General features: G+C 42.4%; 1 protein-coding gene across 2 annotated transcripts in view; it reads left to right on the forward strand.

Annotated features, from left to right (window-relative positions):
* The first annotated feature begins 10087 nt into the window (after positions 1 to 10087).
* Positions 10088 to 26959, forward strand: part of LOC124150081 (nucleolar protein 6-like) — a 44769-nt gene continuing 27897 nt past the window's right edge. Inside the window, exons 1-8 of one of the 2 annotated variants that reach the window (XM_048399716.1) lie at positions 10088 to 10281; positions 17365 to 17583; positions 19226 to 19342; positions 20041 to 20223; positions 21657 to 21825; positions 23316 to 23456; positions 24198 to 24361; positions 26132 to 26252. In XM_048399716.1, the coding sequence (XP_048255673.1) occupies positions 19283 to 19342; positions 20041 to 20223; positions 21657 to 21825; positions 23316 to 23456; positions 24198 to 24361; positions 26132 to 26252 (838 nt within the window). In that variant the 5' untranslated portion in view covers positions 10088 to 10281; positions 17365 to 17583; positions 19226 to 19282. Of the gene's footprint in view, positions 10282 to 16755; positions 16864 to 17364; positions 17584 to 19225; positions 19343 to 20040; positions 20224 to 21656; positions 21826 to 23315; positions 23457 to 24197; positions 24362 to 26131; positions 26253 to 26959 lie in introns of those variants that run through there. The other variant, XM_048399693.1, reaches the window with a different exon arrangement.

The following is a 26959-nucleotide window of genomic DNA, read 5'->3' on the forward strand; positions in this document are numbered from 1 at the left end:
TATCAAATACATCACCATAAAATTACCATTTCCTGTTTGTGTCATTTTGAGCTTCCATACTTTCTTTTCCCCGGCAGTTAAGTTTTAGTATGCCAAAACAACTGTATCACGAATCAAGGCTATGTCATTTATTTCACGAAACATATGCCTCTTAGCTGTTGTCTAATTTTCACAAATACAGCACGAAAATTATTTTAAAAATTGTAAGGTAAATTTCATTTTATTAACAAAATAATAATATTTACTCATTTCCTACTAAACTGATTTGGATGATAACATACATGTGTCCTTTAATATTAATGTACCATGTAACGGGTGACCGTGTTGGTGATGTCATTAATACATTATTTCATCATTTCGTCAATGTCAGCCATTACTGTATCTGAAACAATCCCCAGCGCTGTAGTGGTATCGTGTTGAGTACGAAATGCCTGACATATACAGACACATTCTATAACCGCTAGATTCACACATCCCCTGTTTGGTGGTTTGTACATTGTTTAGCCCTTTGCCAAATGTAGAAAGGTTCCTTTATAAACATCTAACCATTTCAAAACAATAAGACATATTTTTGTGTCAGTTTCTGTGTCAATGGTAATAAAACAAAAAAATATATATTTTAATATACACTTAACTAAGGCTTTTTCATGACACAAATTGCTGTGAACTTGTCTGATTTCTAGATTTAACCGCGTGCGTCATACATTCTAAGTCTTGTGGATTTGGCATTATAAATCTAATAAAGAGTAAAAAATACGTCACCTTTTTCAAAGACACATGCAACTAACGTAGCTACTCGTATCATCGGCATTTTTTTCTCATTTGAATCTGGTGGCAGATTAATTCTCGTCTGTCAATTAAAAAAGAAGTTAAGTCTACTATGATTTGGCGAACCTGAAATTAAGCAATGTTCTGGGCTCTATTTGTATTTTATTGTGTATTTTGTAGATTTAAATAAGATAACTTTATTTCTGGGATTAAATGTCGGTCTAGATTAGTTCGTATTGTGTGGTGTTAAGTTTGCGCCAGTGGGAACTGTGGCAGGTGCTATATCCGAGATCCAGGGTCTGTCAAACATGACATGTCTCATGGGAGGGTCAGTCAAACATGACATGTTCCATGGGAGGGTCTGTCAAACATGACATGTCTCATGGGAGGGTCTGTCAAACATGACATGTCTCATGGGAGGGTCAGTCAAACATGACATGTTCCATGGGAGGGTCAGTCAAACATGACATGTTCCAGGGGAGGGTCAGTCAAACATGACATGTTCCAGGGGAGGGTCAGTCAAACATGACATGTTCCAGGGAAAGTCAAAACATGACATGTTCCGGGGGGGGGGGGGGGGGGGGGGGGGGGGGGGTCAGTCAAACATGACATGTTCCAGGAGAGGGTCAGTCAAACATAACATGTTCCAGGGGAGGGTCAGTCAAACATGACATGTTCCAGGGGAGGGTCAGTCAAACATGACATGTTCCAGGGAAAGTCAAAACATGACATGTTCCCGGGGAGGAACTTTGTCTTGAACATAACTCAGTAAAATATACACTCTTCAAAAAAAAGAAACGCACAGGTAGTATGTAGTTCATTGAACCTGACTACACAAAAAATCCGGTATATAAATTGGATATATGTTATTGGAAAATGTTTGTGGCCTGATATTCGACAAACGGTCCGTCAAAACGCAGCCGTTGTCGATTTGCAATGTCTTAAACGGCATTGTTTTCACACTTGTTTAAAAATGCCATGGAGGAAACCAGTAAAGCAAAATGCATGTCGAAGTTATGGTCATTCGTAACTCGTGGTAATGGCTATAAAAAGGCAAGCATAAGCCAATAATTTGTCATTCAATTCATTCATTTTTCAAGTTCGAAAATGCCGAGACTCAGGGCTGCCGATCGGAATATCGCCATAGGACGTATCCAAAGAGGGGAATCGCAGTCTTCTGTTGCACGCCACTTTGGGACCGATACACACAGTTCAATTCCACTGCAGACCGTCCGAGAACCGGCCGACCAAGAGTTACCACCCTTGCACAGGATCGCTACATTCGACTGTTCCACCTACGTCATCACAATGCCACAGCTACGGAGACTGCAGGAAGCATCCCTGGTTTGAGGAGGATATCTTACCAAACTGTCAGGAACCATCTCCGCAAGGCCGGAATCCGACCCAGAAGACCAGTTATCGTCCCTGCTTTGCAACAGATCCATCGACAGCGACGCTTGCGTTTGTGCCATAACTCACAGCCTTGGAATTTGAGAGATGGAAGACAACGTGATCATCGTGGTCGAAATGAGCGTTTTGCCCCACACTGTGTACGTGAATTCGACAATTTCGGTGGTGTACCCTTGCGAGAACTGACGTAGTTGTGGTTCAGGGAAATTTGACAGCAAATCGCTACATTCTTCAACCTCACCTTCTTCCAATCATTGACCGCCAGAGGGAGCTGTTTCAACAGGACAACGCTCCACCGCACACAGCTCGTGTCACGGTAGACAACCTTCATAATGCCAACATCAACGTCTTGCTCTGGCCGTCGAGATCTCCAGATCTCAACCCAATCGAACACCTCTGGGATGAACTCGATCGACGTGTACGTCAACGTCAGAACACGCCGCAGACACTCCCACAACTGGGCAACGCGTTACAAGTAGAATGGCGCAGAATTCCGCAGGACAGAATTCGTACACTTATCCAGTCAGTGCCGTGGAGATGCAGAGCTGTGATTGCTGTCCGGGGCGGTGAACTGACAATGAACTGTTTTCAATGCCTTTGTACAACGACAACATGTGACTATCGAGCTTCAAAATTTCATATTTGTATCTATGATTTTGAATTAAATATATCGACTTTATAAGGTACAATACATTTACTAAAAATCTACCTGTTCGTTTCTTTTTTTGGAGAGTGTACATCAGAAAATAACAATATCATCACTGATTATATTAAAAACGAAAGTACTACACCTCACCTACCAACAAGGTGTTGGTTAGTGTACATGTTAAGTCTGCGACTATGTACATCAAAATGGAGATTATCCTCAAACATACTACTCAAAAGAAATTAAGGATCACCAGGTTCTTAAATATTAATACAGTTAATATACCATAGCGTGGTATGTAAGGTGATCCTTAACTTCGTTTGAGTAGTATATCCCGCGTGTTACATAAGATTGTTTGCACAGTCCGGTAAAATCAATGACCAGTGGCAACACTTGGCAGTACTGTAAATATCGGTCAAAATGATAAACGCTGACACGAGCCTAAGGTTACTAGACTTGCTCATGTCACACGTCTGGAACAGAAGGTGCTTTTCTGGTCGAGGTAATTAACGGAGGCCGCAATGGAGCCATGTTGGGGAAGCTACACGATCGACTGATTGGAATACGTTTAATAGTTTCTCTAATGGTGTTCGTGTGGGGAATTAGGTCTAAATCAGATTTAGTTCGTCTTGAATGTTTGACAAGCGCTTTCGGAACCGCTATGTGAATTGCTATATGTTTATTTAGGACTGTTAATGTGACAAATGATAATTTCGAGATAAAGGTACAAAATTCTTTAGTGAAGGCGAAGTTAGGACCGAGTCCAAGGTTCGAGATAGCGCTGTGTATTTTTACCTCGAATTCGATATAAATTATTATATATGATTTTTCGAAAATGTATCTGAATTTATATACTGAAGCGGTCGGGGCCGGAAACTAGCTTTGAGATATCAGTACATTCCAGATAACGGGGTTCGAGAAAACGACTATATCGAAACGAGAATACTTAAATGAATAAAAGTAAATCCAATATAAACAATCGACGTGGGAGAAGCTAAAAATGTTTCTACCCTTGCGTGAACCAACCTGATCTATTCAATAACTCCCGACCTAAGGGCAGAAACGGATGTCAAACTTATAGCTGGAAGAGACAAACGGAAGCAATAGTTCCCAGATACGTGAAATAAATACAGGTATATCAAATATGACAATCGTAACATATCTTCCGGAGGTAAGGGAGTTAACCAGTGGCTTTACGAGTTATGTCCCTTCGATGTCCCTCCTATTGACCAGTCAGATTCCACCTCTCAATCACATGCATTTGCCTCAAACAAAATGGCGGCGCCAGTAAAGACGATCTGATCGATAATCAAGATCTGGATCTTTATTGTAATAAAACGAGTCTTGTGAGGAGCTTGATTAAAAACAAGAAAAGATTTGGAAACAAACTGTTGACGGTACACATGCTGTGCAAATCCTGCGATCGACAGAAATCTGCACGGCATTTTACAAACCGGATGTTGATTAATAACTTCAAAATTCCGGCATGGTTCGGCAAGGGTGGAAACTGGACTTTTATAGTCTGTTAACTCCCTTGCCTCGTGAAGATGATCGTAACATGAACGAAAAGCGTCTTGAAAAATAATGACACAAGGCCCCTTGGTCTCGATTTCCCCCACTATATTAGGAAACTCCAAAACCTATGCCCTCGCTACAAACCTTTGACTTGCCGGCATAGATTCAAGAAGAGAAAAACCCATATTCACTCACTCACTCATCAGATGGCCATATATCTCATATCTAAGCCATGGTATTTGTATTTTGGCCCACGCATACATTTGTTAATCGGAATATAAACCGTCTCAAACGACGTCTTAACCAATAGTAGTGTGTTCGTGTTCAGACAGCTGCCGTGTCAAGCAGCCGCCGGTCCGCTCGGTAGCTAATTGATTAAACCCTTGTAGGGTTACGGAAGCTGCACAATATACGGCCAGACAAACTCGTGATTCCTCTTCTAACGTTCGTGGATGACCAGTAAGTGGTCAGTAGGGGAGAGGGTATTCTATCAGGGACGTTCACAGGTCAGGGTCAGATTGCCTATGCTTCGTCTGTGCCAGTAGTCAAAGACGTAAATAGATAGATACGTCTTGGCAGTAGTACGTGTGTGAATTGATGTTTGTATTGAAGGAGTGTGCGAGTTCAAAATAGTTCTAAAATTGTCTTAGATGTTTGTTACTAAAATATTGTTAATATATGACTGGTGTGATTGACATGTTAGCCAGTACTTTAAGGATAGAGAAACCCTCGGAGTTTAATTGCTACTCACTAAAGCTGGCTGATCACACCGACACGATACAACAACGTTGTCCATCTATATAGTGCATGTCCAACGCATGTCGTACACATAGCTAGTGTTCTTGAATGAAATATCACTTGTTGACCCTCATGCCCGACCGTGCAAGTCTGTAGAGCTTCCTGCCCGAGACCAACAATATTTTATCGATTGCTATAGCTCATATGAATTTGAACGTACTCCTAACCTCTCTTTATAGTGACACGTTGTTGATTAACTAGAAAATGGATTATTTTTCAGCTAGCGTCAATGCATTACGTATCGCCATGCCCTTACTGTCTGGGGTTCTATCTACGGCTTGGGGTCATCCGTGCACGGAATTATTCGAGTGAGTGAGTGAGTATGGTTTTACGCCGCTTTTAGCAATATTCCAGCAATATCACGGCGGGGGACACCAGAAATGGGCCTCACACATTGTACCCATGTCGGGAATCGAACCTGGGTCTTCGGCGTGACGAGCGAAGGCTTTATCCACTAGGCTACCCGACCGCCCCTGTAATTATTCGGAGTTCAAGAGGTGTGGCTAACTAGGGACAGGTGTAGGCAACACAAACATGTTGATCCTTTCATACCTAATTAGGGGTTAACGTTACAGGGGTAGCTATATCCTAATGTGACTAGGGGTTAACGTAACAGTTGAGGCTACATAATAGTGTGACTAGGGGTTAACGTAACAGTTGAGGCTACATAATAGTGTGACCAGGGGTTAACGTAACAGTTGAAGCTACATAATAATGTGACTAGGGGTTAACGCAACAGATGTAGCTACATAATAGTGTGACCAGGGGTTAATGTAACAGTTGAAGCTACATAATAGTGTGACCAGGGGTTAACATTAAAGTTGAGGGTACATAATAGTGTGACCAGGGGTTAACGTAACAGTTGTAGCTACATAATAGTGTGACTAGGGGTTAACGTAACAGTTGAAGCTACATAATAGTGTGACTAGGGGTTAACGTAACAGTTGAAGCTACATAATAGTGTGACTAGGGGTTAATGTAACAGTTGAGGCTACATAACAGTGTAACTAGGGGTTAACGTAACAGTTGCAGCTACATAATAATGTGACTAGGGGTTAACGTAAGAGTTGCAGCTACATAATAGTGTAACTAGGGGTTAACGTAACAGATGTAGCTACATAATAATGTGACTAGGGGTTAACGTAACAGATGTAGCTACATAATAGTGTAACTAGGGGTTAACGTAAGAGTTACAGCTACATAATAGTGTAACTAGGGGTTAACGTAAGAGTTGCAGCTACATAATAGTGTAACTAGGGGTTAACGTAACAGTTGCAGCTACATAATAGTGTAACTAGGGGTTAACGTAAGAGTTGCAGCTACATAATAGTGTAACTAGGGGTTAACGTAACAGTTGAGGCTACATAATAATGTGACTAGGGGTTAACGTAACAGTTGAAGCTACATAATAATGTGACTAGGGGTTAACGTAACAGTTGCAGCTACATAATAGTGTAACTAGGGGTTAACGTAAGAGTTGCAGCTACATAATAGTGTAACTAGGGGTTAACGTAACAGTTGAAGCTACATAATAATGTGACTAGGGGTTAACGTAACAGTTGAAGCTACATAATAATGTGACTAGGGGTTAACGTAACAGATGTAGCTACATAATATTGTAACTAGGGGTTAACCTAGCAGGTGAGCTACATAACAACGTGTGAGAAGGGGTTAACGTTAAGTGTTCTGTTTCCTACACACGTGTGTCAAGTTGAAAAACCACCAAGATATTTAGTTTTGACCACAGCCCGAAACGTACAACAGATATGACAGAAAGAAAACATTAACATCTGATGTTTCTACAAATCCGATGTTTTTGGTATTGTTTTCGTTAATTGGATAGTCTCGTAATCTATTCATCTTCCTGCAGTAAAGATGATTCACACACGGCACTTCACACGCGTTAATGGTCTGTTATTGTTCCTGCCAAACAACTTTGTAATTTTGCGTCACATTCGAGAGGACGAAAGGAAATAACAGTCGGTGCTTACAAGAGGTTGCGTGTACAATCTCGACATATAAACTTATGCAAAACACAATCATTAAAAACGAATAGCAGTCTGTGGGGATTCCGGGTTAGAATTGGTCTAAGAGGCTACATAAAGGATCGTTTGGCCAGGATCTGTGTATTTGTTTGATTGCGTGCCATGTATCCCGATCAATCACTGGATTACATACATCTGTGATCCGTGAAGATCCAGGTTAGAATTGGTCTTCAGCAGTGGGGCGTGTCGTAAGAGGCGAGAGTGCTTGCCAGAGGCCACTAACGGGATCGGGTGGTCAGGGTCGCTGACTTGGTTAATGCATGTCATCGTTTCCCAATTGCGTAGATCGATGCTCTTGATGTTAATCATTGGAATTTGTCTGGTCACGATTCGAAGATTTAGAGGACCGTTAGATTTACGTCATATAGCTGTAATATTGTCGAGTTAAACAGCAGACAATATAATAAACTGCTGGGCAAACGAAAATATACCACCCATGTTTGGCAAAAAATAAAAGAAACAAAAAATTGTTTTTCGATTGTAATTATTTGATACGGGTGTCATAGTTGTGTTTTACTTAATACGGTTATCATAGTTGTATTTTGGACCATGAGTGTTTCGACGAATGTTTCTGCGAATGTTACAGTCTAGTAGCGTTTTGAAAACGCTAAGTGTAATATTTTTGTCAATCCTATTTTCAAGTGTATACTTTGGTTTGCCCGGCAGTTTATTAGGTATTGTTGATAATTTAGGTAACAGATATGGATTTACATGAATCAGGAATCTGCGCCATCTACCACGATGTCCCAAGAGGTCATGCAAATAGAAGCGACAAAACCCTTTCCATATTCAATAGAAATCTCTGCTAAAAGCAGAGTCGATTGTACGATTCCGAGTATATCACGAGCATGTGTTTATGAATCACTATCAAATAGTGACGATACCAGGTGTTCACGAAAAAGTGAGCGTATCCTGACCCACCGGTGGCATCCGTCACAAACACATGCAGGGGCAAGTCAACTGTTCTAAACAAAACACGGGAACATATGGTACAAGTCAAAATAGGGAATTGCATCGGACATCATTTTCGTCACTGATGCGTCACAATCTGGAATGTCCTCCACATGTCTACCATGAGTGAGTGAGTGAGTTGCGTTTAACGCCGCTTTTAACAGTATTCCACTTATATCACGGCGTGTCAGCTTAATGTGGGAGGAAAGCCCGAAGTGATGCAGGTCTCAGACGTTTACCACTTCGGTGAAACCCACGAGCACGGGTATGGTGCTGACAAACCTAGAAACATAATCAGGGCGAACCGGGATTCGAACCCACAATCATAGGTTTCTGGCGTGCCCAAGGGACGCAACTCTGCACAGTGAATCGCGGCGCCTTAGACGACTGGGCCACCCGTGCCCCCTGTCTACCATGAAACGTATTGAAAGCTTAGTGAGGCCTTGCATGTTGTAACCTTGATCAAACAGCTTCTGAACAAGAGGTGTATGACGCATGATGTACGTATTAAATTGTGTGTGCCTTTAGGTCAACTCGGCTGAGAATTTGAAATTTATTTTGTATCTTGAATTAATTTCTGATGGTGTATATATGCAGCACATAGTTTATACCTAGTAATGTATCTGGATACCTTCTGACATCATGAACAAACAGACCAGCCTCAAGGTTGAACAATAAATCCACCGCGCAGTCTATTACGGTACGATGTGATCTCACTGCACCTGACCGACTTCGGCAGCCGTCGTCAACAACTTCTAGACTTGCCCGGTCTCCTATCGCCGCACAGCTAAGCCTCGGGGGCAAACTAGTGCAGGTCATCTGAATGCAGATTTCGATCTAAGTCTCTGTTCGTGGAGAACAGTCGATATTTAGGAAGTATTTCTAAATAACACAGCCACGTGATAATGAACATGTTACGGTGCCCGTGCAGTATCCAGTCTGTCTGACTCTGTCAGATATGTTTTCTTTCATTGATATTGATTGTGTTAATATATATTAAAAAAATCACCAAGGAACCAAATCAATACCTGCGTACTGAGTTATGCAGAAGAGTGCATGTGTGACATGGCTGATCAGCCTGATCTCGAAACGAAAGACTGAGTGGGTGACTTGGGTCCAATGCCGCTATTAACAGTATTCCAGTATCACGGAGTGTCAGCTTAATGTGTGTGTGTGTATGTGTGTGTGTGTGTGTGCGTGTGTGCGTGCGTGCGTGCGTGCGTGCGTGCGTGCGTGTGTGTGTGTGTGTGTGTGTGTGTGGAGGGGGGGGGGGGGGGGGGGGGAGTCCCGAAGTGATGAAGACCTCAGACGTTTACCACTTCGGTGAAACCCACAAGCATGGTATGGAGCTGACAATCCAAGAAACATAATATCGGGGCGAACCGGGATCCGACCCCACAACCAAAGGTTTCTCGCATGCCCAAGGGTAGCAGCGAATCGCGGCGGCTTAGATGCCCCATGAAAAAAAGAAAGAAACATAATAACTAATTAGTTATACGTTCATACATGTTTATGGGGACAAACAATAATATCCCAGCGCTGACTAACTTTGAAACATAATCGCAGCGAACCAGGATTCGAACCCACAATCCCTGGTTTCTAGTGTGCACAAGGGACGCAACTCTTTACAGCGAATTGTGGCGCCTGGGACAACTGGGCCCGTGTTCCATCGAAATAAAGAACGCTTTTGGGATATACGATAAATGTGGGCTATGTTTTACTTATGTGTGTGGGTTACTTTACGCCAAAAAGTGCCGACTAACGGGATCAGGTGGTCAGGCTCGCTGACTTGGTTCATGCATGTCATCGTTTCCCAAATGCGTAGATCGATGACATGCATCAACCAAGTCAGCGAACCTGACCATCCGATCACGTTGGTCGCCTCTTTCGACAAGCATGGGTTGCTGAAGACCTATTCTATCCCGGATCTTCACAGGTTGTGACACTGTCTATATCTATCCATGTAATTTCTCACAAGAAACATGTTTACTGTAAAGGTGAGTGAGGTTTAACGCCGCCTTGAACAGTATTTGGGTTACATCCTGGCGCGTAGATTGATGCGGCATAGCAAAGCTCCAAAGGGCACAGGTCGATGAAACTGATCAACAGTCTGACAAGACCCCTGTCGGGGCGGATCCTGCATAGCAGGTAAGGGACGGCGTCTTCGATTGCATTTTACCATTGGGTTACCACTACCCCCTTATGAGAGCATTGTGTTAATGACTGGAGAGACGACGACGTTGAAGTGAGTGAATGAGTTTGGTATAAGACTGCTTTGAACAGTATTACAGTTATAGCACGGCGTGTCAATGTGGGAGGAAAACCCGAAGTGATGCAGGTGACATGATGTTATCTGTATATGCGGGGTGATTGCTAGCTGTAAGCGCCTCTTCCTGGTACAGCGGTGATAGGTAGACGTGGAGTACATCCGGGTTCAGTACAACATAAAGTGCCACCTGCAGTCATAATGTTGCAATACTGCTAAAAGGGACATAACAAAATTTACATTCACCCACCCCTCATAAAATGACGACGTTACGAAACGTGCTTCCTGTGCATCGTTCAAGATAACAAGATCCCTTTCAAGATATATTTTAATGTCTTCAGATACAATGCCCCGAAGTACAACGGCAAGATATGATTTAAGCATGATTTTTTTCATTAGTCGTTTCTCAGCTAGATGGGAGTGGCATATACATGCTGTACAGTTGCCCACGCCAAGGTTGCTACCTGCAACATATAACCAGACACATAGGTGAGGTGAGGTGAGGTGAGGTGGGGTGAGGTGAGGTGAGGTGAGGTGAGGTGAGGTAAGGTGAAATAGGGTTTAACGTCGCGTCCAAGATTCTTTCACTTACATAGCGACGTGTATGCACGTGTGTGTGTCTGTTGTACTATTTGGGACTGGTACCGATTTATAGCGCTAGCCCACTGAGATACCATGCCACAGTTTAACATGAATATCCCACTCAGACACAGTATACTGACTTCGAGCCGACCAGTCCCCTTAAGGCCGAGCGCCAGACAGGGTAACAACAAGTATAATCTTTTAACGTCTTTCGGTCGGGGATCGATCCCCGGACGCTCTACCACTAGACCACGGAGGCGATCCCAGACAAATAGCATGAGGCAAGCGCGTAGGTGTTGCAGTAGACGTTGTAGATGAACGCTTAGTCAATGAAAATATATACGTTTGATAGAAACAAATACCTCCATTTAAACTGAAAGGGAGCCCCAGTGAGATGGGAGATTCAGAACCTGAAACTGAGGAAAGTCTAGACTTGCTTCATTTGGAGCCTTTGCCTTACAGTGAAGGCTGGGTGGAAGATAAAATAAATTGGTTCAAGGACTGTAAACAGACTACAGAAGTTGAGATGAGGTCGAAACTTCAATATCGGACAATTCCACGGACGAGATGATTGATCGAGTCGTTGTGGAGGAGAGGTTTGGACGTTAGGCTCTTGTAAGCGGAAGGTGGCGTGATGTTGGGTGTGGGTGTAGAGTAAACATTACATTAATACATTGGGAAATGTTACAGGGGATCGGGTATAGTAGAATTAGACGCATGACTAACTGTGACTAACTCATTTTTAACTCAATATTACTGAACGCAAATTGCATATCACAAGACGCAGCTCCCCTATCACAATACGCAGCTCCCCTATCACAATACGCAGCTCCCCTATCACAAAACGCAGCTCCCCTATCACAATACGCAGCTCCCCTATCACAATACGCAGCTCCCCTATCACAATACGCAGCTCCCCTATTACAAAACGCAGCTCCCCTATCACAAAACGCAGCTCCTCTATCACAATACGCAGCTCCCCTATCACAATACGCAGCTCCCCTATCACAATACGCAGCTCCCCTATCACAAAACGCAGCTCCCCTATCACAATACGCAGCTCCCCTATCACAAAACGCAGCTCCACTATCACAAAACGCAGCTCCCCTATCACAATACGCAGCTCCCCTATCACAAAAAGCAGCTCCGCTTTTCAAAAGATGTGTGTCCACGCTGAGTGGTGACTGAGTACATACACTACCGGGCAAAAAAGTGAACACTTGAACATTGGATTTGATAAAGAAATTAATCATCAAAACGTTACTATAGGCTGAACACAGTCGTCGAAACACTGCAAACATGAGGTCCAAAAAAAACATTTCTTGTTTGTTTCATTTTTACGCACACACACACACACACACTCACACGCACGCCCGCACGCTCGCACACACACACGCACCACCCTGGATACGTGTGGTAGAGATGTGCAACTATATTTTGCCCTAGCTAGCTAGCGAGCTGTGATGTCGCGGCGTCATGTTGCGGCGATGTCATCGAGGGATGCTGGCCTGTTTGAATTTTTGTCGTTTCGTCTTGTTATTGTAAACAGAAAGAATAAGCGTGGGGGTATCTAGGTTATTTTGAACATGAATGAGCCGTAAAGGGTATACTTTTAAATCTGGCATAGTCTTCAGTTCCAATTGCAAGAGGTACTCACGACTCAACCCTACAATTGCATGTGTCATGGTGGTTTGGTCGTCTGGGGCTGCACCCATGCACCCACTCTGGGGGTCAAGGTCACCCCGACCACCTCGCTGCATGAATGCAGCTCACCATGGACTTTGATATCGACGCGACAACGCTTGTTTATCCAAGTTAGAAAAGAACGGAATTGATTGGCTGCTGCCATGTTAAACAGATGGGCTTTATTGCCTTATTTATTACATGACTTGACATAATTCAGGGCTCGTATAGTGAGACGTTAGAAAAAAAAATGGTTAAACTCTTGTCTGACAGCAAGTTTCAGTTTCAAATGAATAAGTGTTTTCTCGGCTGATTTAAAAAAATACTATATCACACATTAATGCTCCCTGAAAATATTAAGAACCAAAAAATGATAAAAGTCTCAAAGGATTTTGAAACGGACCCTATGGATTATCAGCAGCTACCATTGACAACAACAATGTAAGCTACACTTGTTTATCAACACCTGGCATTCCAGTCGAGATTCAAAACAGGATCTGACACAGCTATTGGACGGAATGCATGTTACGCATGGGTGGCGCTCAGAGTATGGATCGCTAAATTCATAATGCCCCATACAAAGGGTGCTATCTGATAAACAACTCACATGTTGGTGGGGAAATCAATGTGCACTGGAATGCTCACAGATACACATTCATACTCCTGGTATTTCCCGTACTCTGTACCGTATCTACTCAGAGTACGTTATTGAATGATATGCCCTACACGTCTGTGAAGATAATATAGTACGTAGTTAATTATCGTCACGTGTCGGACTTTATGGTTGTGCTAGCCATACATGTGGACCAACAGTCACTGCATCTAAGTTTCTCTGATAAAACTATGTAATCGTTATCAGTTATTGACCTACATACACAATCCTTGTACATATATTAACCACTGTCGTGTCGACCCGTAAAGATCCGGGGTAGAATAGGTTTTCAGCAACCCATGCTTGCCGTAAAAAGCGACTATGCTTGTCGTAAAACGGGATCGATGGTCAGGATTGTTGACTTGTCTGATCGATGTCATCGTATCCCAATTGCGTGTATCGATGCTCATGATATCAATCAATGGATTGTCTGGTCCAGACTCGATTATTTACAGACCACCGCCATAGAGCTGGAATATTGATGAGTGCGGCGTTAAACAGCAACAACAACAACAACCACTGTCGTGTCACCAAATCACACGCCATATCAGAGTCTGGATTAACCGACAATCCAGATTGTACGAAAACAACTTTCTCTTAATACGGGCAACTCCAATGAATCTCACGAACTGACTTACTGGCTGTGTATACCCTTTTGGTGCTTGTACTCTTGTTCAATCTCAAAGGTTACTGTAACCGATACGTATGGTTAAAGAGGGACAAGGTACGTCTGTTCTATCAAGTTGGATTCAAGTTCGTAGAAACACCATTTTATGCACTGACAACGCATATCATGATGTATATTCATATACCGATTAATAATTAGTCTAATTATGCAGAAACGATGTCTTAATCTAAATGTGACACTAATTATAACATCTAGACCAAGATTGAAAATAGGTGACGGGTCCCTAATATATTAGCCCGACATTGGCCACTGGATATGTTGTCATGTTATCGAGGTATTCTGTGACCTGCAAATTTGATACATTAGTCACACTCAGGCTATATACACAGTTGTCATCTACACACAAGCGTGGTGTGTTGGCGGAGCATTAAAGCGGGTGTTATAAGTTCTATTGGTTAATATACCATGGGAACCGTTGGAACGCGTGGCCCAGTCGTAAGGCGTCGCAATTCGCCATGCAGAGTTGCACATCCAGAAACCTATGATCGTGGGTTCAAAACTCGGTTCTTTCCCGAATATGTGTCTGGGTTTGTCAGCACCATACCCGTGCTCGTGGGTGTCACTAAAGTGGTTAGCGTATATAAAAACCTGCATCACTTCGGGCTTTCCTCACACATTAAGCAGCGTTAAAACCAACTCAATTTCAACATGTATATTTCCTCAGTGCTCCAATATTTCACATAATCCGCCAACTACAACTATTCCTTTACACTCTGTCACAATTTTACATCAACGGATTATCTATACTAATTCCGTAACCTTTTAATCATACTAATTGATTTGTTAAGGTGTTTGGAAACTTGTCATCTTCCCGAGGCAAGAGAGTTAACTGACTTTAATAGTCCAGTTTCCACCCTTGCCGAACTAAGCTGTAATTCCTGGGCTCGACCGTAGCGCCATCAGTGGCTATTATACGAGTTGTGTCCCTTCTATGCCTCTCCTATGGACCAATCAGATTCCACCTCTCGTATCACTTGCATTTGCTTCAAACAAAATGGCGGCGCCCAGTCAAGACGATCTGATCGATAATCAAGATGTATATTGTGATAAAAAGTGTCTTACATCGCGAAGTGCATCAAATCACGTGAGCACCTTGATTAACAACATGGAAAATGTTGCAAAATGTCGGTTGACACCCATTTGGCGGTGCACATGCTTTGTAAATACTGCAATCGACCGAAATCTGCATGACAGTTTACGAACCGGATTTCGATTTCGTTGCGTGATTGTGATTGGACTATGCAAAGACTCGTTAGTCCAGCCAAAATGTAACTCCATTATACCAGCCTGGTTCGGCAAGGGTGGAAACTGGACTTTTATAGTCAGTTAACCCCTTTGCCTCGGGATGATAGGATTTTTTCTGAGTAAGTAGGAACGCGAGGTGCTTGCCTTTTATGCGCTACTGTCATGTGTTGTCTCTCGATCGCTGACTAGTGTTACAAAGCAGCACTGGGTGACAAAATCATGCTGGCGTGTTTTCTGCATGCATTTTCCGCGAATACGTTTGGGTAGATTCTACAAGGAACGGCTCTTGATGTCATTCCTTATTTTCTCCCTGAAGTAACTAGCGAAAATCCAATGCTCACATGCAGTGTCAGCGTGAATGATAAAATAAGTTGTAACATTATCATTGTCATTATTATGGCGGCATTCCACATACTGTAGAGGGCATCAACAATTATGTCGGTCGCGTGCAATCGTTGTTATTCTCCGAGTGCATAGTTGAAGTATTTATATTTGATTTTAAGAATAATGAATGCGTGCGTGAAATTATGTTATTTAAATTGTGCTAAATATGCGAGTTTATATACGATATCATCATCATTGTGGGTAGTTTAGTAGTTAAGGCATTCACTGGCCACGTCGAAGACCCTGGTTCTATTCCCTACATGGGAACGTATTTGAATATTGTTAAAAGCTGCGTAAAGCCCTACTCCATCACCTATATGTTGACCAGGAGGTTTATTACCCAAGAGGTATGGAATAACCGAGTAAAAGGATCATATGTGCACTTGTGCAAATATCACTTCGATCACTTGCACTAGTGTATTGTTGACGTTATCGGGACGACATTGTTGACGTAATAGCTGAAGACAATGGCGGTTCTCTAAGACGGCGGTCATGATCAATGCAAAGTCTATAGGGGTGTTCAAAAGGATTAAGAAATAATAGGTAATAAATACAGAAATTATTACATTCGCGTCTGTGTCATACTGATTTTTCGAAACTCGTGTAAGAATTTATGCTTTACCCTCGCTCGGGATATACAAGAATTCTGACACTCGCTTAATAAAATCAGTATGACACACATGCTCTTTTAATACTTTTTTTCATAGCCCACGTCTCACTTGCTGAAAATTAATAGCGCATCTGAGTATTATTTTTTGTAAAATGAATTATCAAAGTGGTCGATGCAGGATTTACTCACATCCAGTTGAGCACATTAAATATTCATATCAGTACATTTTGTTGTGCTCGAGCTATATTTGTAACGCATTTTCAAAGATCCAAACATAATTGATGTATTAAAATATATATTTATTCAGTTTAAGAATACCAGGAAATACTGTAAATAAATATTGAATTCAGCTACAAACATCACATATAATTTGCTGTAGTATTTCCGTATATATCACATTTCAAGATATCAAAAAACGAATTTGTGACATCTAGTTTTCGTTTGGACGAATGCAACAGTCTATCCGGGCGACAGGGGTTAAAGGGGGGTAATCCGCAAAACCGGAAGAGAGTTACGTTTCCTGGATCTTTCAACACGTGGGTTGTGTTGATAACTGTTTACATCTTTCTTGCTGTCTGAAGATGAAGCGCACCAACGAAACTGATAATTTTCAGTCAGATGTAAGGCGCATAGCCGATACATTAGGCACATTAAAACTGATTAATATCATTGTTATTGCGTGTAGTCTTGTACATAATGTGAATGACTTGAACTCTGATCACTCCGAGTTAGACTCAGATCAGTGTTAGAGAACCTAGAAATTAGAATTGCTCATTTGCAATTTGGTCATGTTTGCTGTCGACAAAATACATACTTAAAAAGTTTGCCTGTCGAAATAATAATCTTATTGGTAATAAATTCTTTATCTGGAAAGCACTGAAACAAGGTCCAAATATCTATTTCAAAGAGATCCATCTTCTCCAAAGGGTTCGAAATCCGATATTGGTGTTAATGTCTGGTGTCCATGAAACAATATCCCTCGTGTGGGCGAAGTGATAATGTTTATTGTATTTTCACAATTTGGTTAAGTGACAGGATAGTCATCATGTTCATTAGGGAATTACGTTAATGTGTGTACTTAGAAAATATGACAGTAGTCAATATTGCTTTCATTTTCACAGGTATCAGATGACGAAGAGGTTAGTGATGATTTTGAAGGAGAAGATGATGATGCTGAAGATGATGAAGAAGATGATGATATTGAGGATGACGCTCAAGATGGACCTCCAGCTAAAGCTGCTAAGTTGGATAAGAAGTTATACAAACCTCCTACAGCTAACGAGCTGAACACTCTGAAGGAAGCAGAGAGCCTGTTTCAGTCTAACCTGTTCAAACTGCAGGTGAGAGGGGTAGTCATTGACAGGACTCTTCTAGTTTAAAGAATATTGGGGGGGGGGAGGGCACGGAAGGTCCAGCCGTCTAAGGTGCCAGAATTTGCTGTCAGTTGCATCCCTTTGGTGTGCTTGAAAGCTTTGCTCATGGTTTTGAATCCCATCTTCACCCAGATTATCGTGATTATGTTTCTTGTTTCACCAAAGTGCCTGAATAACTACGAAATACTGTTAAAATTGTTATTAAACCAAGCTCACTCCCTCGCACACTTATAAAGATTCTGTTATTTCTCTGCACATGTAACCCTCAGGTGTGGTATAGTGGTTTGGTGGAGCATGCCCTCCCTAGACCTGGAGGACTCTGGTTCAACTCCCACAATCAGGTTTTCACATTATAATAGGCAACATTCTAAATGGCTACGGTATCAAGAGTGAGTGAGTTGGATTTAACACAGCTTTTAACAGTATTCCAGTTATATCCCAGCTTAATGTGGGAGGAAAACCCCAAGTGATGCAGGTCTCAGACTTTCAACCTCGGTGAAACCAACGAGCACTTGTATGGTGCTGACAAACCTAGAAACATAATCAGGGCGAACCGGGGTTCGAACCCACAATCATAGGTTTCTGGCGTGCCCAAGGGATGCAACTCTGCACAGCAATTCTCGGCGCCATAGACGCCTGAGCCTCCCATGCCCCCCTAAAGTATCAAGAGGACCAGTACTAATAAATATAGTTAAAATTTGGACAGTTTTTGTATTGGTAGTTGCCGAGATGGATGAAATCTCATTGGTGTCTCACATCATCATGTGATTCATATCATCATCATTATCATAGTGCTGTTGTATTGGTGTTATCTTTTCCATGTATACTGCAAATAGTGCTGGTTGACATTGTCATCAGTGCATACAAGCAGTCAAGTAACCTTGAAGTGTGGCACATAATGTTTAACATGTTTAAGAAATGCTCAACTAGTACCTGTTGGTATTTTGAATTTTGTATTTTGCATTACCATGGAAACATTTTATTTAGTTGGTGATGGACAGTGCTGTTCAGCTGCAGAGCAGACGAAGAATAATGGTTCCATTGTTATTCTTGAAATTGTCTTGTATGCATTAAGTTCATGACCCAGTGCTGCCTTTTGCATCAAGGAGAGTGATTTTCATTCACATGCATGGGACTTTACACATACATTAGTTCAGAATGGCCATCACTGGCATCCGCATAGGTTTCTGAAGCAAATCTCAAAATACTCTCAAAACTACTCAAGATATCTTTTTGAATCTTCTTACATATTAATCAATATTCCAAACTTATGCTTTTCACAATAGTATCAGTACTTGGAAGCTGTTCTGTTTAATTCAATTTGTTTTGAGTCCTTATTATTCTGAATTTAAGAAGTCATTTAGGTAAAACTTAATTTGATCTGCTCACACTGTATCATATTATGATTTTTAAAGAACAAACAAAATATCCTGACATGTTGTTTTTGAAAAACGAAAAGCCTCCTGCAGACCAGGATCTGTTAAAGTCACCGAGACACCAGGAAATAGGAACAGTCTGACCTCACGATACCTAGGTTGACATAGTGACAACTTGTTTTGCTGGCAGATTTCTTTTAATATTGAAACTGCACAATGCTTTACATTTGAAGATAACAGAGTTGTTGACGGAAGTGACCTTGAAAGAGAAGCGCCATCGGCAGATAGAGATGGCAGTGGAGAAGCTGAAAGAGTCGTTGATGTCTCTACCTAGTGGCTCCAAACATGAGGTAACTATGGTAACACTTGTCTGTCAACTAGTGGCAATATAACTTGTGTGAGAGACTGTCGCTTGACAACCATATTTTGAAATGGAGATGTTTTTTAGTTGTACAAGGATCTATTCTGAAATGTTGCCATTACAGTATTAAAGAAGTTGTTATCCATAAATTGTGTCTACTTTGTCATCGGTCAACTTCTAGGTAATGCCTATCATACAATTCAACAGTGGTTACTTTTGAAATAGTTGGCTATTACAGTTTTTATTTTATATCTATGTTTGTTCTAACCATGTTCTATTGTATATTTTAATTTATCCAGAAGTAACCCATCATTACTATCTATTGGTCTTTACTGACAAATGTTTGTTTCTTTGTTGTTTAACGCCACACTCAGCAATATTCCAGCTGTATCACGGCAGTCTGTAAATAATCAAGCCTGGACCAAACAATCCAGTGATAGATATGAGCATCAATCCACGCAATTGGGATACAATGACATGCATGAAACCAAATCAGCGAGCCTGGCCACTCAAACCCATTACTTGCCTCTTATGAGAAGCATGGTTGCTGAAGACCTATCCTAACCCAGGTCTTGACGGGTCTTACTGACAAATGAATAACAGTTTCAGGTTTCATGACTCACTAGTTGCTTGTGACATAAAGTTAACATTCTTTCCTTCATTCTCCACTTTTATATCTTCATCCAGATCAGTGATCAAAAATGGTTGAAAAAGTCCAAGGTGAAAGTCCCCCTCATGCAGATTCCAAAAATAACCAAAGGGGAATTCCACTTTTTAGCTCCTTGCAGTGTAAAATGTGTTGGGAGCTTTGCCCTTGGAACCTGCATCAAGCCAGATGTTCATGTGGATATCATAGCAGAGATGCCAAAGGTGAGGTACTCAGGTTTTATAGCTTATATACAGCAAAGCATTTGTACATGTCACTCAACAAATAGTGTGATCACCACAAAGATAATAGAATATATCAATATTGCTTAGCTATTTTTCAGTCTCCCTCAAAGACGTGTTGGTGCAATGAGTTCTAAGTTCTAAGCACCATTCCTCATAGAGACGAGTCAGGAATAGTGACATCTTTTGTTGCTGACATAACATGATATCATAGCCATAAAGCCACAAAAACTGCTTCCCTGTGACAAGTCTGTAAAATATGCAGGGTTCTGTAACCTGTAAAAAATGGACAAACATTAGGAATGTGTAGTGAAATAGTTTGATCAATAGACTCAAGTTTTTGTGGATATACCTCTATGACATCATGTAATGGCCACAACAAAAGAAGACTGCCTCTGTGGTCTAGAGGTAGAGCTTCAGCCCGGAGAGCGGAAGGTCCGGGGTTCGATCCCCAACCGCGTCATACCAAAAGATGTTAAAAGATGGTACTTGTTGTTACCCTGTCTGGCGCTCGTCATTAAGGGGCTAAAACAAGGACTGGTCGGCTTGGAGTCAGTATACTGTGTCTGAGTGGGGTATTCATGTTAAACTGCGGCATGGTATCTCAGTGTGCTAGCACTACAAATCGGCATCAGTCCGGTCTAGTACAAGCAGCCACACAAACACACACACGTACATGCACGTCGCTATATAAATGCAATAATCTTGGACGCAACGTTAAACCCCATTTCACCTCACCTCACCACCACAACAAAAGATGTCGCTATTGTGCCATTCCTTCTATGTGAGGATCGGAACTCATGAATCAACCCTCGTATGATCATCCTAACTCTAATGCTTCAGCATCAGGTTACAGCAGCTGTGTTAGCATGTCGTGGAACAAGACTGTCGCCATTAACATTTAGTCCCCAGAAACAGTCCTACTGACTTCACCCTGTTCTTCTGGCGATGTTACCTTTACACGTATAATGAGTACTTTGAATGCTTGGTGTCTTTATCTAACTTACATGCATGACCGCCTCCGTGGTCTAATGGTAGAGCGTCCCCCTGGCGAGCGGAAGGTCCGCCCGCGTCTTACCAAAAGACGTTAAAAGATGGTACTTGTTACCCTGTCTGGCGCTCGGCATTAAGGGGCTAAAACAAGAACTGGTCGGCTCGGAGTCAGTATACTGTGTCTGAGTGGGGTATCCATGTTAAACTGCGGCATGGTATCTCAGTGAGCTAGCACTATAAATCGGCATCAGTCCTGACTAGTACAAGCAGCCACACACGCACACATGTGCATGCACATCGCTATATAAGTGCAATAATCTTGGACGCAACGTTAAACCCCATTTCACCTCACCTAACTTCCATGCTGTGTTGTATGTTTGTTGGAAATGGTAACAAGAGTAGTCCTGTATTATTTGTTTCAGGAATGTCTCCAAGCAAAGGACTTTCTGAACCAGCGCTACTTGCGGAAACGAGCCCTCTACTTGGCAGCCATTGCCAGTCATTTACAGACCAGTCAGCTTGTCCAAGACCTGAAATATAGCCATCACCACGGCAACCACCTCAAGCCCATTCTCATCATTCATATTAAAGGTATTTGGCTTCCATTTGCTGACTTGGATGAGCCTCTGTTAGATTTGTCTGTCTTTGACTCTGGTTAGTCCTAGTTAGGTGGTGTGCAGGCTGGTAGAAAATACAGCCTTTGTAGAAAATTGCATATTCTGATTTGAAGATGCTACTATGGGATTGGATAATGTTCAGAGTGCAACATATTCATCACAGTATACCTTTTAAGATGCCTCAGCAGAATTCATCCCCACACCTATTTGGGCTTGGACGATACACCAACTGTGCGATCCGATATGTATCACGATACCTTGTTCACGATCTGATACATTTCACGATACTTGTATCTGCTCTTATCTGTGGTGCATATGCAATCTTTTTCATAAACAGGATGGCCAAATACCTGGCACACTGACGATTTAGTTGGTAGTATGAGGTATGGCTCAATGGAAGAAAATATTTCCTTTTTTTTACTACTAATTAGTGTTTGGTGTATCAGCCATTAAAGTAAACATTTCAGGTATGAATCAATATTTTTTACTTAAATGTGCGACTGTATCGGGAACAACGATGTATCGTCCCACCATCATGCACTAGTACCTTTGCTAGTCATTAAGATCAGATCCGTGAAGATCCGGGGTAGAATAGGCCTCCAGCAACCCATGCTTGCTGTAAAAGGCGACTAACGGGATTGGGTGGTCAGGCTCGCTGACTTGGTTGATGCATGTTATCGATTGCGTGGATCTATGCCCATGATGTCAATGACTGGATTTTGATTATTTACAGACTGCTGTCATATAGTTGGAATATTGCTGAGTGCTTTGTTAAACAACAAACAAACCAACAAACATTAAGATCAAATAAGAAGGAGTCATAGTATCAATTGCACAAATCATTTACGATGCATCACAATCCTGCGACAAAGCTTTCTATCTTCCATGTTGTTTATACAACGGTCGCATCCTAAACCAGCTTAGGGCTGCGAGGCAATGCAGAACAATGCTGTTGCAAACTGCGATGTTTCTTCCATGGGCCGAGATGTCGGACCTGCCTAGCATGTTTCATGATATCCCAGAGGTATAATCAGTTTTCAGGTTGCCAATTGCTGGTTGGTCTGGCCTAGTGTGGATTATTGACGGGCTGGCCTAGTGTGGATTATTGACGGGTTGCTGTGATGTAGGTGTAATGTTAAGAACTGAAGTGATAAGCACCCTTCACTCACAGGATCATAAATAACAAACTGTGTCTGTCATCAAGAAATTCCATTGCTTTAGTTCCATCTGTGAGAGATTTTGACCTAGTGCAGACACAATCATAAGTTTTTCTTGTGTTGACAGAATGTGATGTGTCAGCCCATTGCACAGTTAGTGTATTTGCGTGTCAGACATGATGTCCAGGTTCCTTCTCCTTATTAGTACTGTTAGAAACTTGTCTTTTTGTGTTCCTAATCCCTGCTCTCTGACTTCATGGTAACGTCTGTGATTTGCCCAGTCCTATACAATACACTCTGCCTCCAGGGGACAGTGGGAAGCCTGTAGAAGTCCATCTACACATCAGCTTGCCGTCTGGCGCCTTCAAACCAAGCCGCTTCAGCATCAGCCAGAGCAATGTGAGGAAGTCGTGGTTCCAGCAGACGGAGGAGGAGGCTGAGACGGAAGGTAATGCCAATATACGACCATCACCAGTGGGACAGGGAGAAATAGTTCCCCAGTACCCCTTGCTTGTTGCCTTGGGGGATTCTGGGTCCGAGTATGTCCCCAGTGCCCCTTGCTTGTTGCCTGGCGGGGATCTTGGGTCCGAGTATGTCCCCAGTACCCCTTGCTTGTTGCCTGGGGGGGATTCTGGGTCCGAGTATGTCCCCAGTACCCCTTGCTTGTTGCCTGGTGGGGATTCTGGGTCCGAGTATGTCCCCAGTACCCCTTGCTTGTTGCCTAGTATGGACACCTTCTGGTCGATTACTGTAAGGGAAGGACCTATGAAGAACCAGGGTACATTAGGTCTTCAGCAACCCATGCTTGCCATAAGAGGCGACTAACTGATCACGTGGTCAGGCTCGCTGACTTGGCTGATGCATGTCATCGTATCCCAATTGCGTGGCTCCATGTTTATGATGTCAATCACTGGATTGTCTGGCCCAGACTTGATTATTTACAGACTGCCATCATATAGCTGGAATATTGCTGCGTGAAGTATTGAGCAACAAGCCAACAAGCAAACAAACAAACAAACTGTAAGGGACGTCTACACATATACACAGTGTCAATAAGCTGAACCCTCGCATGGTTTGTTAATCCAGACAAGTTCTAATCTGGACTTTTTTGAAAGGAGGGCTCTTTCCAGATTAACAATGTGTCATTGTAGCCATGTTGTCTCTAGTTGGTTGGTGTTACGCTCTGCAGGCAGTGACTTGGCACCGACCCCGGTGTACAACACCAGCGTCCTACAGGATATGATGTATGAAGCTCACACCGAGTGTCTGCGACAAGCCCAGAATGACACACTCGGCGTGAGGGAGGGTGTCATGTTGCTCAAAGTCTGGCTGAGACAGAGGGAACTGGACAAGGTATGTGCTGCAACTATGGGTGACTCTTGGGGTCATTTGACCTATTGCAATAGTATGGGTCTATGGGTATATACACTTCATGCAAAGAAACCCCTTTGGGGATTATGGGTTAAAATGGGTCCCCAGCAACTTATGCTATACTACTGAGCACTGGTTGGCATGTAGTTATTGGCTGCTTGTATGAGCCATGTTGGGATTCTGTGGTAGAACAGATCCCAACCATCCCATTGTTGTAAAAGCTGAGCCCTGTAGGAATTCTGGGTAAGGATTGTCCCCAACCATCCTATTGTGGGTTAGGATAGTCCCCGACCATCCCTTTGTTGTACAAGCTGAGCCCTGTGAGAATTCTCGGTTAAAATAGTCCCCGACCATCCTATTGTGGGTTAGGATAGTCCCCGACCATCCCTTCGTACAGCTGAGCCCTGTGGGAATTCTGGGTTAGGATAGTCCCCGACCATCGATTGTTGTAAAATGGCAACTTATGGATCGGATGGTCAGGCTTGTGACATCACTCAGTCATCATAGCCTGATGGCATGGATAGTTGCTCATAATATCAGTCACTGGATTGTCAGGTCAAGTTGATTATTCACAGGCCAGAAATCATGTAGCTGGGATATTTTTAAGTGTGGTGTTAAACAAGAAACAAATTTACCTATGCATGTAGTGTTATTTATGCTTTGAACACTTATGCACTATGAGCTAAAAGTGTCAATGATTTTATGATAACAGTAGTTACTGTGACCTCCAATTCATGAGGATCTTGGTCTGGGATGTTGGTTGAATGTTCTGCTTTGGGCATGTGTTAAGTGTCCCATTTGGGAAGTGAAGTCATAAAACTAGGAGTGTATGTTACTTTCATATGAAGACAGGGCGGCAGGGTAGCCTTGTGGTTAAAGCGTTCGCTCGTCACGTCGAAGACCAGGGTTTGATTCCTCACATGGGTGCAATGTGTGGAGCCCATTTCTGGTATCCCCGCCATGATATTGCTGGAATATTTCTCAAAGCGGTGTAAACCATAATTACTCATTCACTCACTCACATGGAGCCAGACAGATGCATGAAACATTCTGTCTTGAGGTGGTTTTTCATTTTCACTCAGAAATCAGTATGAACAGAACTAAATTGTGAAATCAATAAATGACCGTGAATGACAAGACAAGGTCAATGAATAATTAATGAATTACATTGAAACAAGGTTTTAGGTTTACAATCGTAACAGACAATACCATTGGACAAGTAGTGGCAGCACGAATAAGTAGCAGGCCCTGTAACATAGACAGGGCACTAACGTCTAGGAAGTGTCACTGTCGAATGTCTTGAAAGAGACATGTTCAGGATTCTTGAATCGAGTACAGTGTTGGAAGCTGGTAGAAATTTGTTTTTAGATAGGAACCCAATCCACACTTGGCGAGTAGAGAAAATGCAAGTCGGGTCGAAACACGTTCCAAATCACTTTGTTCATATATACGAGCTTTCTTGAAATTGTCACATCCTGAAATTTCTGTCCTGTGTTTGTCCCCAACCAAGAGAGGTAACTCTAATCAAACTTCCTGTTATAACCTGGCCACTACGCACTTGATATTTTATATGCGTTTCAGTCACTGACAATCATCACAATATCCACAGCCACATAACACATTAGACAAATGTTTCACAACCAGATGTGATGTCATTTAACTATGTATTTAGGTTGCTTTCTTATTATCAGGTCAAATGTAGCTGACAACAATATCAACTTGGACCCAATTTGTTGATTATTTTCCTTCCAGGGCTATGGGTGTTTCAGCAGTTTCGTCATGGCGATGTATGTGGCACACCTCCTGGACTGCCGCAAGCTGCACCGGATGATGAGCAGCTACCAGGTGATGCGGAACACCCTTGTCAGTCTCGGTACGTCCTGTAATTGTGCAGTGTAAGAACACCCTCGTCAGCCTCAGAACGTAGTTGTACAATATCAGAACACCCTTGTCAGTCCCGGTACGTCCTGTAATTGTACAGTGTAAGAACACCCTCGTCAGCCTCAGAAAGTAGTTGTACAATATCAGAACACCCTTGTCAGTCTCGGTACTTCCTGTAATTGTACAGTGTAAGAACACCCTCGTCGCCCTCGGAATGTAGTTGTACAATATCAGAACACCCTTGTCAGTCTTGGTACGTCCTGTAATTGTACAGTGTAAGAACACCCTCGTTGGCCTCGGAATGTAGTTGTACAATATCAGAACACCCTTGTCAGTCTTGGTACTTCCTGTAATTGTACAGTGTAAGAACACCCTTGTCGGCCTCGGAATGTAGTTGTACAATATCAGAACACTCTTGTCAGTCTTGGTACTTCCTGTAATTGTACAGTGTAAGAACACCCTCGTCGGCCTCGGAATGTAGTTGTACAATATCAGAACACCCTAGTCAGTCTTGGTACTTCCTGTAATTGTACAGTGTAAGAACACCCTTGTCAGCCTCAGAACGTAGTTGTACAATATCAGAACACCCTAGTCAGTCTTGGTACTTCCTGTAATTGTACAGTGTAAGAACACCCTCGTCAGCCTCAGAAAGTAGTTGTACAATATCAGAACACCCTTGTCAGTCTTGGTACTTCCTGT

Source organism: Haliotis rufescens, unplaced genomic scaffold (assembly GCF_023055435.1).
Source record: "Haliotis rufescens isolate VD_foot unplaced genomic scaffold, xgHalRufe1.0.p SCAF_1, whole genome shotgun sequence".
Classification (NCBI taxonomy): Eukaryota; Metazoa; Mollusca; class Gastropoda; order Lepetellida; family Haliotidae; genus Haliotis; species Haliotis rufescens.